This window comes from Pituophis catenifer, unplaced genomic scaffold (genome assembly GCF_029215685.1).
Source record: "Pituophis catenifer annectens isolate HBS135680 unplaced genomic scaffold, rPitCat1.0.hap2 SCAF_1, whole genome shotgun sequence".
NCBI classification, from domain to species: Eukaryota; Metazoa; Chordata; class Lepidosauria; order Squamata; family Colubridae; genus Pituophis; species Pituophis catenifer.
In genome coordinates this window covers 169,041,967-169,061,490 of record NW_027256881.1, presented here as the reverse complement: position 1 = coordinate 169,061,490, position 19,524 = coordinate 169,041,967, and the positions used below count along the sequence as shown (strand labels likewise).

At 40.5% G+C, this 19,524-nt stretch overlaps 1 protein-coding gene across 10 annotated transcripts in view; it reads right to left on the bottom strand.

The window, feature by feature from the left end:
- LRRFIP1 (LRR binding FLII interacting protein 1) overlaps positions 1–19,524 on the bottom strand; it is a 291,721-nt gene that overhangs the window by 95,537 nt on the left and 176,660 nt on the right. For 5 of the 10 annotated variants that reach the window (XM_070933168.1, XM_070933171.1, XM_070933170.1 and 2 more), the window contains 2 exons: positions 18,136–18,215; positions 8,379–8,440 (listed from right to left, as the gene is read on the bottom strand). In XM_070933168.1, coding sequence (XP_070789269.1) covers positions 8,379–8,440; positions 18,136–18,215 — 142 coding nt within the window. The remainder of the gene's footprint in view (positions 1–8,378; positions 8,441–18,135; positions 18,216–19,524) is intronic. The other 5 variants (XM_070933176.1, XM_070933178.1, XM_070933169.1 and 2 more) reach the window with 2 other exon arrangements.

Here is a 19,524-nt window from a genome sequence, read left to right as displayed (position 1 = left end):
CAACAGACCTTCTCTCTCTTTCTCCTTTTATAAGAGAAGGAATACTTCAGTAGCCTCACACACTATACTGATCTGGATTAGAAAATACCATACCAAATAACTGCACTCAAATCATGCCTATAATTTTTTCTACAAATAAAGGGTTCCTGGTTGGCACAATTTATTTAGATTTATATTCCACTGCAATCTAGCCCACTGATATTCAACATCTGAAGTTGAATAGCCATTACGTCAACAGCCATTAAGGCTAATGCAATTTTCTTTTTCTTTTTCCTTTTTAATATACATCCATATTGTATGTGGAGAGTGTTGATTCTGGGCATCATTCATATTAATCCAAATTACAATAACAACATTAGTAATCTTTACCACATTTATCACACTTAGGTGATCATATTATTATTTAAACAGCAGAAAAGAAAATGCCTAACACCTTTAAACCTCTAATCTTTCTATTTATTATTTTTGTTTATTCTATTAAAATATATGTTCTAATATTTCCCCTAATTTTATTTCTGCCTCTATTATTACAACAAGCTCCCTTAATGTTTAAAAGGCAATTCTTTCTATCCATCATCTCTTCTCCTCTTTAGTGTTTCAATTTTTATTCATTTTTTTACTCGCCTCCCATACTCCTCATCTTTATGTCTATCTTTCTTGTTCAGTCTAAACATTTCTCCCAGTACAAACTTATGCTGGCAATTCTCCCACATGCCTGCCCATGTCTAAGTCTCCTTATCAAAGATGTCTTTCTGTCTATCCAATTGTTGATTTATCTGTTTTATTTTCTTCAATCTTTCTTCCTTTATCGGCTGGTTTGTCAGTACTATTTTTTGCTCCAGTCCTTGACTTATTTAACTATCATCTGTTCTTTCTGCTCCTTTTGTTTGCCATTTGTCTGGTCTTCCTCATCATCGAGCTTGCTGGATCATTTGCTGGTTTTTCTGATCCATGTTTTTTCCCTGTTCGTAGTCAATCTTCTGGTTTAAGTAGTCCATTTCATCCAATCATTCTATTGTTTCCACCAATTCCTGGGCAGTTTGTCTTTATTCGTTGTTCTTTGCAGAATATTTTCCATTTTCTCGTCTATATCATCCATTGATATTTTTATGCTTTGGAACAACAGTCATTTCATTAAAAAGTCCTCTCATTTCCACAGCTATTCCTTCAACTCCAGTCATGATAGCAATATAAGTACATTAAACAGTAAAAGTCTCAATCTATTTCAAGAAGAGTTTAAAATTATAAGTTTCCAATCATTAGTAGATAGCACATTCCTCTCAGATTTCCGTGGTGCCTTTTTTCCAGCAGATGTTAATTTCAGTCAAAGCCATTTATTTCCAAGCAAAGTCATTTACTTAGACGGGCCAATTCCAACATTTATATTGGATTCATTCATATTCTAATAATCCAAACTATTTTCCGAATCCTTTGAATCTGCTCTATGATTTTGGTCTTTTATTCTAGTTTCCCAGGGTTTCTTTTATAAAATGTCTGTCTTATTTCCACCTCTGGTAAATGTAAGACAATAAACAATTAACGGTCCCAGCCCTCCACCAGATATCAGATATTCCTTTCCTCCTCTGTAAATTTCCAGGAGTCTAGGAGTCACTTTTCCTTTCATCAGTAGATGGCATTCTTGACTTACTTTTCATCATAGAGCTCAGAAGTGCTTATTTTCACAGCTTAAACAATTATCCTTTTTCAATATTATAAGATATGGGATTTATTTTATCAATGGCTAGATAATAAAATATGGAAATGAAATAGGGATGAAACCATTATAACATAAGAACGGTAGAAATATACAAAGTTGAATGACTATTGTTAACCTAGGATGAAGAAATGAATGTTATAATATAAATATTTGAAAATATTTTTTATGAAAAGAGGGGAAAGCCATAGTTAAAGGATTAATGAGGATTACATTACAAAGATACTTATTAAGACTGGTAATATGAGAAATTAGATAATTAGTAAGTAATGAATATGGTGAGGAAGTATAAAAGACTTGTAACTGACCGACACAGTTTTTGCAATTGTATGGATGATGGATTTATGTTTTATGTTTTGTTTTAAAAAATAAAAATTTTCAAAAAAAAAACCCCCAATTATCCTTTTGAATTTATCACTGATTTTTTATTTTCCTTGGGGTCAAGTAGAAGAAGAATCATCTCACCCAAAAACAATCATTGTTCATTCTGTTCACTCCTGCACTTTCTTAGGTGCTTTGGCTGTCCCCAGCTTCATGGCAGCCATGTTGACTGCTGCTGCTCCTCATTTTCGGATGAGGGGGATTTTCCAAGATGCGGTTCTCCTCAACTTGCAAGATGCCCCCCTTTACTTCAAGCCACCCCTCCAAGGTGGCTATGGCTCCTTTTGACGGGGAGAGCTTGGAGCGGGACTGCAGAGCTCACGGTCCTCGCCTCCGACACCACTGGAGGCATAGCCGGAAGACTAGGCCAATGCAATTTTCAAATGAATTAACAGAAGCACTGCATGTAGATCAAAGATGATAGACCCTACACTTTTAAATGGGGATGGAAAGGCTGGACTGGGAACAGAGGACAGTTACAAGGATGACAAGGGGCCTGGAAATAAAGCCCTACAGCAAATGGTTAAAGGAACTGGGCATATATAACTGGCATAGGGGAAAATCATAATCTCCCTCTACCTAAGAGTCTGCCTCAGGCAAATCTTTTGAAACAGACTAGGATAAGGACCGAAAGACTGAAATTGAATAAAGGAGATTCAGGTTGAATATTAGGAGCAATTTTCTGATGGTAAGAACTGTTAAATAGTTGAATAGTCTGTCTCGAACAGTTATTTCCTCATATTGGAGATGATCAAATAAGAGCTCAATGGCAATTTGTCAGGGATGACTTAGTGTATTCTGGCAATTTATTTCACTTCTATAGCCGCTCATTTGAATATAACTGGCAATGAGAAAAGAATTGGACTTGAAGAGTAAATTCTATTAAATTTGTACAATCTTACATTATTCTAAAATTTAACATATAATTGAATTAATCTCAGTATTTCCCTTTATCCAAGTATCAAACAGAATATTTTCAACAATCATCATAAAACACAGTAGAGAAAATTTTAAATGAGGTTGTTAATGCATCTGAAATATTTGAAATTTTAGTCTTATAAGAGCAGCTGCATCTTATAAGGATATCATCTATAAAGTTTAAAACAAAAGTCATTCATCCATAATTGTAACTCTTAAAATATTGATGTATGAGTAAAAAAATAATCATGGAGATTGCATATTTTCTATCTCTGCTAAAGTTTTTTAAAATGTTCCTGAGAATATAATTTAGACCTTACAGTTCTGTCTATAAAAGGCTTCATGATTATGTCCCAAGCTATACCAAGAGAAGCACAATTTACAGAATAAACGTGATTAGCACATTTGTTGAAGGCCAATCCATGTAGACTATATTTTTGCAGAATAATTACTGGGAATTTTTATATTTTTCTTCAACTGTCAAAATATTCCAAAAGGCATTTTCTTAGTGAAAAAAACAGAAAGACTGTAAAAATAGTTCCAATTATTTAGTTTAATTCACAACAAAAGACAAGTTATATAAGCTCTTTGCAGAAAACAATAATTATGAGACAGTAACATGCATGCAAATGTTTGTGGACTAAATCTTTTAAAGGTAGTTGGCTTCTCTTTAAACAGCTGCAAATCTATTTTCCTAATGAAAAGCAGAAAAAACTGTTACCAATTAGCCTATCTGAATATGGAAAAATGTAACATTTTCTGAAGGATGGAAGGAGTTTATTGAAACATATTTATGGTCCGTTAGAAGTTATCCCAACTTCATTATATTTGTTCATCACAGAAACACCATGTGCCTATAAATTCTTTTCAGTTCAAAATGGCTTTTGTTAAACTCCAACATCAAGTTTCCCTTTGTATTCATATTGAATTATGTAGAGGAGAACTGCAGGATATCTAGTAGGTTATCTCAACAGATGTCAGCAGCTAGCCAAATTATAGCTATGTAAGGCAATACAGAAATACTTCTTTGCCCTTATTTCTTCCAGGATTATTTTTGTACTTCATAATTCTGGAAGAAATAAGGGCAAAGAAGTATCTCTGTATTGCCTTACACAGCTATAACTGAGTTTGACTTAAGTAAAAGATGAGGCCACATGCCACATAAATCTTCTGAATACTGTAACATAATCTCAAGGTCCTGGATATGGTTTGCAACTGAGGATTTGCTAAACAAGCTTCATGAGTTCATGAATTCTGCTCCACACCTCCTCTGTGAATTCTTTAGGAAAGTAAAGAATTCCCTGATCAGCTATTGATCACCTTTTCAGTGGAAAAGGATACATCAATCCTTTTCAGTCATAGGAGATCACATATGGCTACAAAGTTTATGGAGCTACAGCTCATGAAAATCCAACCAATTTCCCTGTATGTTTCTAGGAAGCTCACTTTTGCTTTTACTTCAGACTACACATCCCCAGCCTCATTAGTTAGCAAAGGAAATAACATTAGTTAGCATAGGATAGTGGTCCTATCACTGGGCCACTATGTCCAATCAAATTCAAACAAGATTGTTTTCAGAATGGTCACTTCAACCATAGGTTTGGAATGCAGCTGGACCCCCCTTTCCATCCATTCCCCATCCTTGAATTCATGGCAGCTGATACTGAATAGTTGCGAAGCACAAGCTTGAGGTGGCAGCTGACATATACTTAGGCCAAAAAGTAATTGGGCCATTGAAAAAGCTCAGAGAAAAAAAGATTGTATATATCTGTGATGGCGAACCTATTGCACGCGTGCTGGAAGTGGCACGCAGAGCCATGTCGCCTGGCATGCGTGACGTCGCCCATTCCTCTTCCGGGTTTCCGGCACATGCAAGTGCCCGGCTAGCTAGTCTTCTGGTTACTGGTGTGCATGCATGTGCAACAATCAACTGGCCTTCACGTGTGCAGCAGTGTCAGAAACCGGAAGATCAGCCAGACAGCTGATCATCCATTTCCAGTGCGCACATGCCCACTGGGCAGCTCCTCTTAGTACGCATGCACACTGGCCATGCTGTCGGTGACTGCATGCAGCCCCGGGACATCCACCCCCTTGCCAGACAGGAGTGCTACTGCTTGTCACTCCCCTGTGCCTGCCTTGTCACCGCCACCACTACTGTGAGGAAAGGCCCCGAAGCTGCGCTGCCCAGGATCCACGTGGGCTGCCGCAGGGGGAGGCCAGGCATGGCTGTCTGGACGCTGTCTGGAGTGCAAGGCTGGCAGGAGGAGGAGCCGCTGCTGCATCTTAGCTGGCATGAACGGCCTGCCGCCGCAGCCTGTCGCTGTCCTCTTTGCCCTGCCACCTGCTCCTGTCACTGCCAGGGAAGCGGCAGTGAGAGAACTGCTACCACCAGGGGCAAGGGCAGGCTGGGGCTTCCCTCCCTCCTCACCGGAGGTTTGGGGCTGCGCAGGAAGCCTGCTCAGGCAGGGAGGGAGGGAAGCCTGCCACCTCGCCCCTTGCCCCAGTGATTCTCACACTGCTGATTCCCAGGCGGCGGCAGGAACAGCGGGTGGAGGCTTGCGGCTGCGTAAGAAGCCTGCTCAGGCAGAGAGGGAGGGAAGCATGCCCCCTCACCCCGGCGATTCTCGCACTGCTGCTTACCCAGCAGTGGCAGGAGCAGCAGGCTGAGGCTTCCCTCTCTCCCTGGCGGAGGCTTCGGGCCAATAAAGTTTGATGCAGGAGGCTTTCCAGGCCCAAAACAGGGCATGGGGGGGATGCGCATGGGGGGGATGCGCACATATGCAGGGGGGGCTGTGCGCGCATGCGCAGGTGGAGTGCACATTGCATTAAGGATGCTGACATGTGTATGCGCTATTGCGTGCGTGCACTCATACTTTTGGCATGCAATGACAAAAAGGTTCGCCAACACTGGTATATATCAATAGACGATTACTGAATTAAGAACTTGCTCTTTTAGTTTTTATAACGGATACTGGTGACATTCATATTCTGCTTAGGACAATTAAAACAAGTATATTTTTAATCTAAAGTATACTTGAGAACAGTCATTGTGCCTTTTCAATTGCCTCTGAAAAATATGTGAGCAACCATTTATACAATAACTCATACTTTTATCTTGTTTCCGGGGAGCTTACCTGAAAACTTTTGAAAATGATACAATTCTAACCCTGACATTTTTTTCAGTCATATAAAAAATTTGAAGATGCATGTAGTAAGAATCTAAGAATTATTACTTTAATATAAAGGAAAAAGCAATTTTTATTCACAAAATACCTATTTCTTCATCTCCATCTCTTCATCTCCATTCTGCTGATGTTACATAAAACCCCACCCCTTACAGTTATCTGGTGTGGTAAGTGATAGTGCAGTCATACTTAACAACAGAATTCTAACCTACAAATTTCCTTGAGTTTAGGTTCAAGGATGCTACTTAGGATTTCTTTATTGTCTACCTCTTCTGTCAAATAAAACAAATGTGAATACATAGGAACTAGAAAAGTTCACACTACATTTATTGCCTTTCCTCAAAACTATATTTGATCTCTTGCCCTCTGCTTTTTATGCAGCCAACTTCATGTTTACATTTCTATGTCTAGAAATGTAAACATACCAATGTGAGCATACCAGTTGAGATTGTCAACACAGGGCAAACTTTATTTAGTGTGTCTTGATGATGTCACCAATATATATATATATATATATATATATATATATATATATATATATATATATATATATATATATATATATATATATATTCTATTATATCCAAGGAGTTGAAATGGACACCTAAAATTAGAACCATCATTAAAAAGACACAACAGATGAAAGTGTTATAAAAAATATTAAAATGTGCTGAGATGGACAGATTAACACTTAAAATAAAGGAAGAGGAAGAAACAGAATACTTTTTGACATGGGACTTGTTTTACCAATGGTTAATTAACAGAATCAGAGATTAGAATTTAAAAAAAATAATAAGAACTTTTGTATTAAAAACTTTGTAAGATAGATAAATTTATAATAAAAATAAATAAAATAAAAATAAAATAAAAGTAAAAGTAAAAAATAGTATTACTATTTTGTGATTATTACTGAATGTTTATGTTTATTATTATGATTAATGTTGATCAATATGGCATTTCTACTTAAAATTAATTGTGCCCCAGATGACACGCTGTTCAGATAGATATGGAATTTTTTATGTGATATTTAAAAGATGTAATAAAATATATATTAAAAAAAAGAGGTTAAAAAAAAGGCACAACAAAGAATGTTCTTCCTACATCAATTCAGAAAGCTCAGATTACCCAAGGACCTGCTGATAAAGTTCTACAGAGGATAGTTAGGACTGCAGAAAAAACAATCGCAACCAGCCTGCCTTCCATTGAGGGTCTTTATACTGCATGAACCAGAAAGAGGGATGAGAAAATATCTACAGATCCCTCACATCCTGGCCGTAAGGTATTCCAACTTCTCCCCTCAGGATGCCAACTAGACACAGATAGTTTTTTCCCCCTGTGCTAAACACTTTTTTCCACTCTGCTAAACACTTAACTCCCAAGCACTCTCTTTTCTCATTTTTTCGCATCTTTCTTACTATCTTCTCCTATTGGTTTCTTATGATTTATCAATCATTGTTTATAACTTATGATTAATGATTGTAATATTATTTAACCTATTCCATTATTCCATTCCATTCTATAATAACATTTTTAAAATGGCACTAGCACTAGCACTTAGATATAAATCTTTATATCTGCTTTATATATTTTTTATATATTTTATATATATGTATTATAGCCCTCTCTAAGCGGTTTTAGAGTCAGCATATTGCCCCCAACAATTTTGGGTCCTTATTTTACCCACCTCAGAAGGATGGAGGGCTGAATCAACCTTGAGCCTGGTGAGATTTGAACTGCCAAATTGCAGGCTGCCGGCAACCAGCAATACTCTAACCACTGTGCCACCATGGCACTAAAAGAATGTATCTGCTTTAAATGACATTTCTCAAAATTCTATTTTTACATCCTTCCTGCCCTCATTTGAATTATGGGAAAGGGTCACCTGTCCCCATTTCTTTCTTTCACTCTAAACTTACCTGCCCAGGTAAATTTATTTCTGCACTCCTGAGGATTAAAATATTCAACTGAGATAACTGATATAATTCTACACCTTAACCATTTTTTATTTCAACCGCCCTCAATGTTGCTGTTATGTCACGCTGATACACAGTTCATATACATGAAAACACACACAGAAACTGTTGCCATGTTATAGATTTTTTTTTTCTCCCCAAGATAAGCAAACACATGAGGATCAGGATTGTATACAGGCATCATTTTCTAAAAAGATAGTGGCTTACCTTGATAGAAAATCCTTCATTTTGTTACAGGGCTGGTATCTTTTCATGAGTTTTCTATTTTTCTTAATGAAAGTATTGAAAGGAATATATTCAGTATAATAAATATTTAAGAGGGAGTAGTTTCATCAAATTTAACAGTCCAAAAAGGGTCTGCAAAAGTATTTTGGAAGGATAAAACAGCCAGTAAATAAAGTATTCAGCTAGTCCTCAACTTACAACCATTCGAATAGTGACTGTTTGAAGTGATAACCGCACTGAAAAAAGTGAGCTTTGACCACTTTTCACGCTTATGACCTTGCAGCATCTCCATGGTCATGTGATCAAAATTCAAACATTTGGCAACTGACATATTTAGGATGGTTGCAGTGTGCTGAGGTCATGTGATCACCTTTTGTGACCTTCTGACAAGCAAAGTCAATGGCGAAGCAGGATTCACTTAACAACTGTGTTATTAATGTAATGCAGTAATTCAGTGATTCTGCTGAGCCTGGTGGCTCAGCAGACTGATAGCATTGTGATTAACATCAGCTGTCTGCAATTACTGTAAGTTCGAATCTCACCAGGCTCAAGGTTGACTCAGCCTTCCATCCTTTCTAAGGTAGGTAAATTGAGGACCCAGTTTGTGGGGGCAATAAGCTGACTTTGTATAAATATACAAAAGTATGAAGGCTATTGCTTAACGCATTGTAAGCCACCCTGAGTCTCCGGAGAAGGGTGGCATATAAATCAAATAAAAAAAAAAAGCAAAAACAAAACAACTGTGGCAAGAAAGGTTGTAAAATAGCACATAATTAACAAAAGGTCAAAATTAATGAAATTAAATGTCTCCCTTAGCAACAAAAGTTTTGGGCTGAATTGTGGTCATAAATCAAGAACTCCCTGTATTTTTATTCCTTCACAAGTAATCCTTGATTTACAGCCATTTGTTTAGCGACCATGTTCTGACCTAGGTTCCCTTAAAAAGCAGGAAGCCAGAACTGGTCCCGGCAAAATCTTTTATTTACACAACTGTGAATTACTTTCATTCACAGTCAGCAAGGTTTGTCCAAACAGTTTTTCAAAGGAATATTTATTACACACCTTATCTCGTTTGGCAAGCTGCCACATAATTTGTTTCCAAATGCAGAGTAATGCAAACCTTGGCACAGAGTCTTTTAGAGTTACAAACAGAAATTTACACTCTTGCAACTACCAAACGAATTGTTTCCTGCAAATGCCCCCTCCCCATTCGTTCCTCTTTTGTTTCCTATGTGAGAGGCCAATAATCTGCAACGTGTGGCTTTACTCCCAAGTCGACCCTGCTTACTGAGTTGTTCTTGTCTTCTGGCAGCTCTGCCCATTCGCACACTGGGAATGGGCTCCAGCTGTTCCTCTGCCTCGCTGCTGCCTATCTCCCTCTCTGCCTCCATTGCAGAGCCCTCGTCCAAGCTTTCCCCAGCTTCCAGGACTGGCCCATGTTCCTCCCCAACCTCCTGTCTGACTCTGCTGCCAGCTCTGCTGACTGCCGGCGGGCCACAACAAACCATTCAGTTACAGTGGCACTGAAAAAAGTGGCTTATGACCCGTCTCACACTTACAATCATCAAAGCATCTCCACAGTCACATGATCAAAATGAGAACCATGGTGACGCAGTGGTTAGAATGCAGTACTGCAGGCTCCTTCTGCAGACAGTCGGCTGCCTGCAATTTGGCAGTTCGAATCTCACCTGGCTCAAGGTTGACTTAGCCTTCCATCCTTCCGGGGTTGGTAAAATGAGGATCCAAATTGTTGGGGGCAATATGCTGACTCTGTAAACTGCTTAGTGAGTGCTAAGTACAGCACTGTACACAGTACAGCACTGTGAAACGGTATGTAATTTTGCAATTGCAAAATTCAGGCACTTGGCAAGTGGCATATATTTATAACAGTTACAGTATCCCGGGGTCATATAATTGCCATTTGTGACCTTGCCAGCTGATTTCTCATAAGCAAAGTTAATGGGGGAAGCCGGATTTGCTTAATGACATGATTCACTTAATGGTGATGATTCATTTAACAACCGTGGGAAAAAGAGTTGTAAAATTCAGCACAAGTCACATAACAACTGCTTTGCTTTGCAACAGAAATTCTGGCAATTGAAACCAGAATTTCTATTGCAAAGCAAGGCAGTTTTTGCATGATCACATGACCCTGGGACACTGCAACTGTTGTAACTACATATAAATACCACTTGCCAAGCACCTGGATTTTGATCATGTGACCATGGGGATGCTTTGACAGTTGTAAGTGTGAGAACAAGTCATAAACCACATTTTTCAGTGCTATTGTAAACAAATGGTTGCAAGTCAAGAATTATTTGTGTAGAAAATAGTTTGAAAATTCATTTTCTAAGTTATTGAATTACATATACATAGTTGGGCTCAAAACTGAAAAAAGTGTGTAGCAAATAACACAGAATACACACACACACACACACTCACACACACTGTAAGGATTGCCTCTCCCTCTAACTTAAGAAAGTGAAAACTCTTGAAATGGAGTATTTCAAAAGGAACCTTTTATTAAGCAGGAGTGACAGCAATGGATTCAAAGCAACGTCTGAGTACCCTTAGGCAAGACAAGTAGGATTAAAGCAGTAGAGACCCCTCCCTTTAGCCAGAATGCAGATTTTAGCCAATACACAAGTGTGAAGATGTTTTCTTTACCAGCTGCCCTGAGAACCAGATAAGCATGCATTCCCATTGCTATCCTCTGTTATCCTTTAAAGTGAAACAGCCCACATGGCCGTCATAAACATTCCCCAAAGGTAAGGAGTTCTCAGGGCGCTTCGGCACCAGGATATAGGTTGTAAAATATCTGTTGACACAGGCAATGCTAATAAATCAAATCCAAGCCACCCCCCCTCCCAATTGAATAACTTTAAGGGATCTGACACACATATATATGTGATGTCATTATCATGCACACTAAGTAAAGGTTGCCCTGTGTTGACAGTCTCAGCTGGTATGCACATATACATATGCATTCAAACATGAAGTTGGCTGTATAAAAAGTAACAGAGGACATGGATCAAATAGAGCTTTGAGGAATGGCAATAAATGCAATGTGAACTTTTTTAGTTCTATTTCATCACTAGCAAGGGTGAAATAGCTTTTATTTTTTTTTGGTATGAAAGCTATATTGCAGGTAGCTTGCATATTGCATATTGAACCTTTTGGCAGGCAAATCATGAGTGTTCTGTTGCATATTTGTAAAAAAAAAGAAGAAGAAGAAATGCTTCTATTTTTCCTGGTAATTGCCAAGTATCAACATAGACTCCAGGCTATTAAAACAAAAGGTGTGTGTGTTTGTGTATTCTTGCAACTATTACCTATACAGAGGTACAGCCTTCCCAATCCAGCTGCCTGCCACAGCCAGCCCACTCAGTGCCATCCTGAGACTGCAGTCACCACTTCCCTACATGGCTGCTGTTCATGTCCCCCAGCAATGCATGTCATGGAGGCCAAATTGTGCAGGTGTTTCTCTCTGCAAGCCATCGCCCCCGCGCCACCTGTCTCTGCCCCCTACAAGCATCCCCAAGGAGAGAGTCCCGGTGCTGCCCCTTTCCCACTTGCCACTGACTTTCCTCCACTTGCTGACACTCCCACTGGCGGATATGTCACAAATGGAGCTAATTGTCCCATGGGGGGAATTGGATGTGGAGATTTGTGTTGCAATGCACCTGCGAATAGATAGCATGGTAGAAGAGGCAGTATAGTAATGGTGGCAGTATAGCACTGGGGAGGGCCAGCCATGGACAAAGGCTGGCAGTGGGTCGGCTGGACTGTGGAGGCCGAGATGAAGCGGGCACGTTCATGTGTCCATGATCAATTGCCTAGACCCCTATGAAACTGCAGCGATTTTGATACCTTGTATCTCTGTTTTGGAGGCTCTGAAAACAATCCCTAGACATTCTTCCAGCATTTTAAAATAATCAACGTGTCTGTGTGTGGTTTCCTTAAATGCAGCCACAATTACATTCTCTATCAGTTCTATATCTGTGCAAGCTACATTCCAATCGGCCATATTTGAGTTTTTAGAGTCAGGATCTTTATACAGTTGTGCTCATAAGTTTACATACCCTGGCAGAATGTATGATTTCCTGGCCATTTTTCAGAGAATATGAATGATAACACGAAAATATTTCTTTCACTCATGGTTAGTGTTTGGCTGAAGCCATTTATTATCAATCAACTGTGTTTACTCTTTTTCAATCATGACAACAGAAACTACCCAAATAACCCTGATCAAAAGTTTACATACCCTGGTGATTGTGGCCTGATAACATGCACACAGGTTGACACACTGGGGCGTGAATGGCTATTACAGGTAACATCCTTACCTGTGATCTGTTTGCATGTAATTAATGTGTGTGTATAAATAAAATAAATAAATAAATAAATAATTTTATTTCTATACCGCCCTTCTCCCGAAGGACTCAGGGCGGTGTACAGCCAATTTAAAAACACAACACACAACAATAATTAAAAATTAAAATAATTACATAGATTTGGCCGATTTAAAACCCCAAACATTTAAAATACCCCAATTAAAATTATTAAGTTGATAGCCCTGCCTGGCGGAATAACAGGGTCTTCAGTGCGCAACGAAACACTCGGAGGTCGGAGATCTTGCGTATTTCCGGGGGCAGTTCATTCCACAGGGCTGGGGCTCCCACAGAAAAGGCCCTCCCCCTGGGTGTCGCCAGCCGACATAACTTGGCTGATGGCACCCTGAGGAGACCCTCTCTGTGGGAGCGGACTGGTCGGTGGGAGGCTATTGGTGGCAGAAGACGGTCTCGAAGGTACCCGGGTCCTATGCCATGGAGCGCTTTAAAGGTGGTAACCAACACCTTGAATCGCACCCGGAAGACCACTGGGAGCCAGTGCAGCTCGCGCAGGAGGGGTGTCACGCGGGCACAACGAGTTGCGCCCATAACCACCCGCGCGGCCGCATTCTGGACCAGTTGGAGCCTCCGAGTGCTCTTCAAGGGGAGCCCCATGTAGAGAGCATTACAATAGTCCAGCCGGGAGGTGACAAGGGCATGAGTGACCGTGCGCAAGGCGTCCCGGTTCAGAAAGGGCCGCAACTGGCGGATCAGGCGAACCTGATAAAAGGCCCCCCTGGCCACGGCCGTCATATGCTCTTCTAAAGACAGCCGTGCATCCAGGAGGACACCCAGATTGCGAGCCCTCTCTGTGGGGGGCAAAGATTCACCCCCAATAGTCAGCGATGGCACCTGCTGACTATATCGGGACGCCGGCAGCCACAGCCACTCGGTCTTGGACGGGTTGAGTCTGAGCCTGTTCCTCCCCATCCAGACCCGCACGGCCTCCAGGCAGCGAGACATCACATCAAGGGCATCGTTGGGGTGGTCTGGGGTGGAGATGTACAGCTGAGTATCATCAGCGTACAGATGACACTTCACCCCAAAACCACGGATGATCTCACCCAGTGGCTTCACATAAATGTTGAACAGAAGGGGCGAGAGGACCGACCCTTGTGGCACTCCCCATGCGAGATGCCTCGAGGTCGACCTCTGCCCCCCTGCCAACACGAACTGCGAGCGGTCAGAGAGGAAGGAGGAGAACCACCGCAGAACGGTGCCCCCTATTCCTAACCCTCTTAACCGCCGCAGCATGATACCATGGTCGATGGTATCAAAAGCCGCTGAGAGATCTAATAGGACTAGGACAGAGGAGCAACCCCTGTCCCGAGCCCTCCAGAGATCATCCACCAACGCGACCAATGCCGTTTCTGTGCTGTGCCCCTGCCTGAAGCCCGACTGGCACGGGTCTAGATAGATAGCTTCATCCAGGTGCCCGGGCAGTTGTCGTGCCACCACACTCTCAACAACCTTCGCCACAAAACGAAGGTTGGAGACCGGACGGTAGTTAGCTAATTCAGCCGGGTCCAGGGAAGGCTTCTTGAGGAGGGGCCTCACCACCGCCTCTTTCAAGGCGGCGGGAAAGGCACCCTCACTCAGAGAAGGTTAATGAGTATAAAAGGTTAATGAGTTTCTGGCCTCCTGACAGACCCTTGCATCCTTCATCCAATGCTGCATTGATGTTTCTGCATTGACGTTTCTGGATTCTGAGTCATGGGGAAAGCAAAAGAATTGTCAAAGGATCTACGGAAAAAGGTAGTTGAACTGTATAAAACAGGAAAGATATCTAAGGAATTGAGAATGCTCATCAGCAGTGTTCAAACTCTAATCAAGAAGTGGAAAATGGGGGTTCTGTTGAAACAAAATCACGGTCAGGTAGACCAAGTAAATTTTCAGCCACAACTGCCAGGAAAATTGTTCGGGATGCAAAGAAAAACCCACAAATAACTTCAGGTGAAATACAGGGCTCTCTGAAAACATGTGGTGTGGCTGTTGCAAGATGCACAATAAGGAGGCACTTGAAGAAAGATGGGCTGCATGGTTGAGTCACCAGAAGAAAGCCATTACTACACAAATGCCACAAAGTATCCCACTTACAATACGCCAAACAGCACAGAGACAAGCTTCAAACCTTCTGGCACAAAGTCATTTGGAGTGATGAGACCAAAATTGAGCTTTTCGGCCACAACCATAAATGCTACATTTGGAGAGGAGTCAACAAGGCCTATGATGAAAAGTACAGCATTCCTACTGTGAAACACGGAGGTGGATCGCTGATGTTTTGGGGATGTGTGAGCTACAAAGGCACAGGAAATTTGGTCAGAATTGATGGCACAATGAATGCAGTATCAAAAGATACTGGAGGACAATTTGCATTCATCAGCCCAGGAGCTGCGCATGGAACGTACTTGGACATTCTAACATGGCAATGATCCTACACACAAGACCAAGTCGACCTGTCATTGCTACAGCAGAATAAAGTGAAAGTTCTGGAGTGGCCATCTCAGTCTCCTGACCTCAATATCATTGAGCCACTCTGGGGAGATCTCAAACATACAGTTCACGCAAGACAGCCCTAGAATTTACAGGACCTGGAGGCTTTTTGCCAGGAAGAATGGGCAGCTTTACCATCTGAGTAGATAAAGAGCCTCATCCATACATACCACAAAAGACTTCAATGTTAAAGGGGGCAATACACCGTATTAAGAACTGGGGTATGTAAACTTGTGATCAGAGTCATTTGGGTAGTTTCTGTTTTCATTATGATTGAAAAAGAGTAAACACAGTTGATTGATAATAAATGGCTTCAGCCAAACACTAACCATGAATGAAATAAAAGTTTTTGTTATCATTCATATTCTCTGAAAAATGGCCAAGAAATCATAAATTCTGCTAGGGTATGTAAACTTATGAGCACAACTGTAAATTCTGATCAATTGCTCATGCATGTCCTGTTTTCTCCCCTCACAATCTAGATCTTTGTTGATGTGTTTTTTAAGGTTTTTTTTCTTACTGTCAAAGAATAGCATGTAGAAGAAGGAGAAAAAGGCCAGTTTCAAGCAGCTGTATTTTATCTCCATATTTGCTATTTATACAAATGTCCAGACAAAACAAGGGACTGCATAGATACAGACTGGTGAGAAACAAACACTTAGAGGGAAACTGTACAATAATTCTTGGGGTGTAAGGACCTGGGTAGTAGGTTAAGGCCTGACCCCACCTGACCCAAGACTAATACAAAACTGGGAATGCAGAACAGGTGCCTGTACAAACCTTGCTAATACTCTCCTGATTCATTATGCATTTCAAAACCCACTTTTAAGTGTCCAGGCTTTTAGAATGCATAATTGAGGGTTATTAGGTGTTGTCCCCCCATACCCCACAACATTAGAAATACATCTAGAAAAGTTCTCTAGGTTCATTACCATATCTAAGCTTTAACAGGGTGCCAATCCAAGAAGGAATCATGTCATTCTAATTGGTGACATTCGGTACTCATATTCCACCACTGCTCACAAGGCTTCTGGGTGTAATTCAAGGTGCTGGCTATCACTTATAAACCTTTCCATGGCATAGGACTGAATTATTTGTGGGACTGACAGGAGAGAAATGCTGTGGTTCCTACTGATTAAAAAATGTTATCAACGAAACATTTGACAACGAAAAAGTGGATTTTTTTACTATGTATAACATCCCCCTATTGATACTGATCAGGGGTGGGTTCTAACCGGCTTTACTACCTGTTCTCTTTGTGCTCGTGCTTCGCACGCGATCGCCTCACCAACTGCATTGGTGTTAGAAAAAAAATGAGTTGGAAAAGTAGTAAAAAATGACAGGTTAAAGTACTGTGGGATTTCTGAATACACACTGATAAAGTCTTGCCTCATAACACACTAGATTTAATTTTGGTTGAAAAGAGGAAAGTGCGGATAACTAATGTGGTAATACCAGAAGATAGCTGAATAGAAGAGAAATTGGAGAAGATCAAAAACTATCAAAATCTGAAAAATGAAGTTGAAAGATTATGACATAAACCATCTGCAATGGTCCCAGTGCTTATCAAAAATATCTTGGACAGTTTAGAAAATCATTGCATTGCATTGATTCACATGCTGGACTCCGGGCAGCGTGGATGCAACCCCCCCACCCCACTCCACAAACACCCCAGAGACCATCCCTGGTCCTGCTGTCTGATCCCAGGCAAGGGAAGTTAAGCCCCCAAGGAAACCTCACCCTCCACCCCGCAAGGGGGACCTCCACCACATCCTTCCTCCCTCACCCCCACCCCATTCCCTGATGGGGGCTGAGGGATCTACCCTTCCTTTCTATCCACCTGGCCCCATCCTAGACTTGCTGGATAATTATTTGCTCAAAAGGAAAAGAAAAGACAACACACATTCACGCACATTGGTTGTGCCGAGGTGAAAGAAAAGAATGGTGGGGGAGAAACTTTGCAAATCCTTTTGAATTTTTAATATTTATACGCAAACCTGGTCCTAAAATGTGATCTGTCTCCACACAACTCCTAAAACCTGATAAAGAGACTCCGGTCCAACAAAATTATACATTTATTAATTGAGCAAAATGATCCAGGACCTTTGAAGATTTCCAGATTGTTCCTAACAGCTTACAAAGGTTTTTTGAGTAACCATTCAAAGTTACAATGGCATTGAAAAAACAAAATTTCCATCTGTTAATTGCAAAAGGCCACACGGCTTCGATCCACACATATAGTATGCTGATATATTACAATATTTTAGGTTCTTGGAAGAACTTAATATGAATGAAGGCCAACATCAAATAAATATGCTAGAGTTTTATCCCATCTCCTGAGGATTACAGAACTCCACAACAGCTGCCCAAAACTACTTCAGGAAAGAGGTAATAGTGGGGTTCAGCTTTTAGGAAGTTTCCCCAAACACTCCCGTCCTCAGTAAATTTTGTTAAGGTTACCTACCAGAAATACTGAATGGCTATCTATAAGGGATATAGTAGATTTCTGCACCGGGCCAGGATTTGGTCTAGACAGGTTTCTTCCAACCCTTTCATTCTATGAACAAGCATTTGGATCCAGAAGCTAGAATATGGCAACTCACCATAAATTACTTCAGAATATTAATAAAATACTACAAAATCAAATGAATCAAATTATCATTTATTATCATTTAGTTAATTAAATTAAAAATTAAACAATTAAAATTAAACAATATTGACTATTTCATGGAAAATGGTTTTGAAGTAAATGAGCTGAGACAATCTAATTTCTCCTCTAACACTTTTAGATAAAAAATACAAATAACTGCACCAAACCAGGCAATTCAAGAATACTACCAAGACTATTGTAAACTTACATTCTGTTCCAGTGCTGTAATCTCTTGCTCAGATTTTGCAAGCTTAAATTTCAGGTCACTGATTTGTCTAGTTGCATCTCCTAAATAAACAACAATGTAAAGTCATGTCTGACATCAAATTAATTTTCAAATACTGTAACTCCTTTAGCATTAATCACACAGCTAAGGATGTTACCCACCAGCAGATGGTTCTCCCTCCCTCTTCAGATTTCAGTAATACAGATAGTCCTCGAGTTACGAATGTAATGGAGCCTGCCCATTTCATTCATAACCCGACAATTTGCGGGAGTGAATCTTGTACCTTGAATGGGATCACTCCCTCCTTACATTGCTAATCAAATGTGAGGCTTGTTAAGTGCACATGAGGTATTTCAGGGTGGAGAAGGCCATGGGGGGCCGGGCGAGGCCTCTAGACGTCAGAACAGGGCTTCTGAGGGGCGGATCTATCCCTCAGAAGCTCCATTTTGGCCGGCAGTGTACAGGACAAATGTTGCAGAGCGAACAACTGCCATGGTGCTACAAGATGCAGAGTTTCGGGCCTTGTCTGCAAGCGCTAGGGGGCGCTTATTGCGTAACTTCAAACATTCACGAACGGAGCACTCATAACCCAGGGATTACCTGTACTTTGCCATATTTTGAGAGGATTCTCCAGTGCTTTCAAGCAGATTTTCATGTGAGGGAGAAAATGAGGAACTAAAGTGAACAGAAATGAACTAAGATCACCTCTTTCTCCAGTCTCCCAGAAAAAGTATCAGCTGGATAGAGGCTGTTTTGGGATAGAAAGAACACTTCTTGATGTTGGGACTCACTGGTAGACATAGCTGGAATTCTGAGATTGTGTATTAAATTGATTCTTGATCAAATAACTGCCACTATTAGTGTGGACAGTCAGAAAGTACTAAATTACTCAAAGTAAAATTAATAAGAATGATTGACACCATTCACTATAGTTGCCCAACTCTTATTAGCCTTAATCCCTATGTTGCTGCCAAATCCTGCCATTGTAGCATCTGAATTGTTAGGATGCAGCCATACCTCATATTTATTTTATGAAAGGCCAAATATGATGAACTTGGTACTGGGCAACATTGCAACTTTTCTAATGCCTTATGTCACTCTTCCCAATTGAGCATGACCCAATTGCTCTTCCCTATTACAAAGGCCAACTTTGGGTATACAGCTGATTATCCTTCCGAAAAAGCTTTTTTTTTTTTTTTTACTTTTTTTAACAATGTAAGAGAGAAATGCCACTGATTTGAAACCATGTTACAAATCATGTTAGATGTTCCCAGTAAGTTTAACTTAGTATATAGCTAACTCCAGCAGTTCAGAATGACAGTTGAGAAAAAAGCTATTGTATCTCTGCATGAATAACTGAGAGGCCTATTT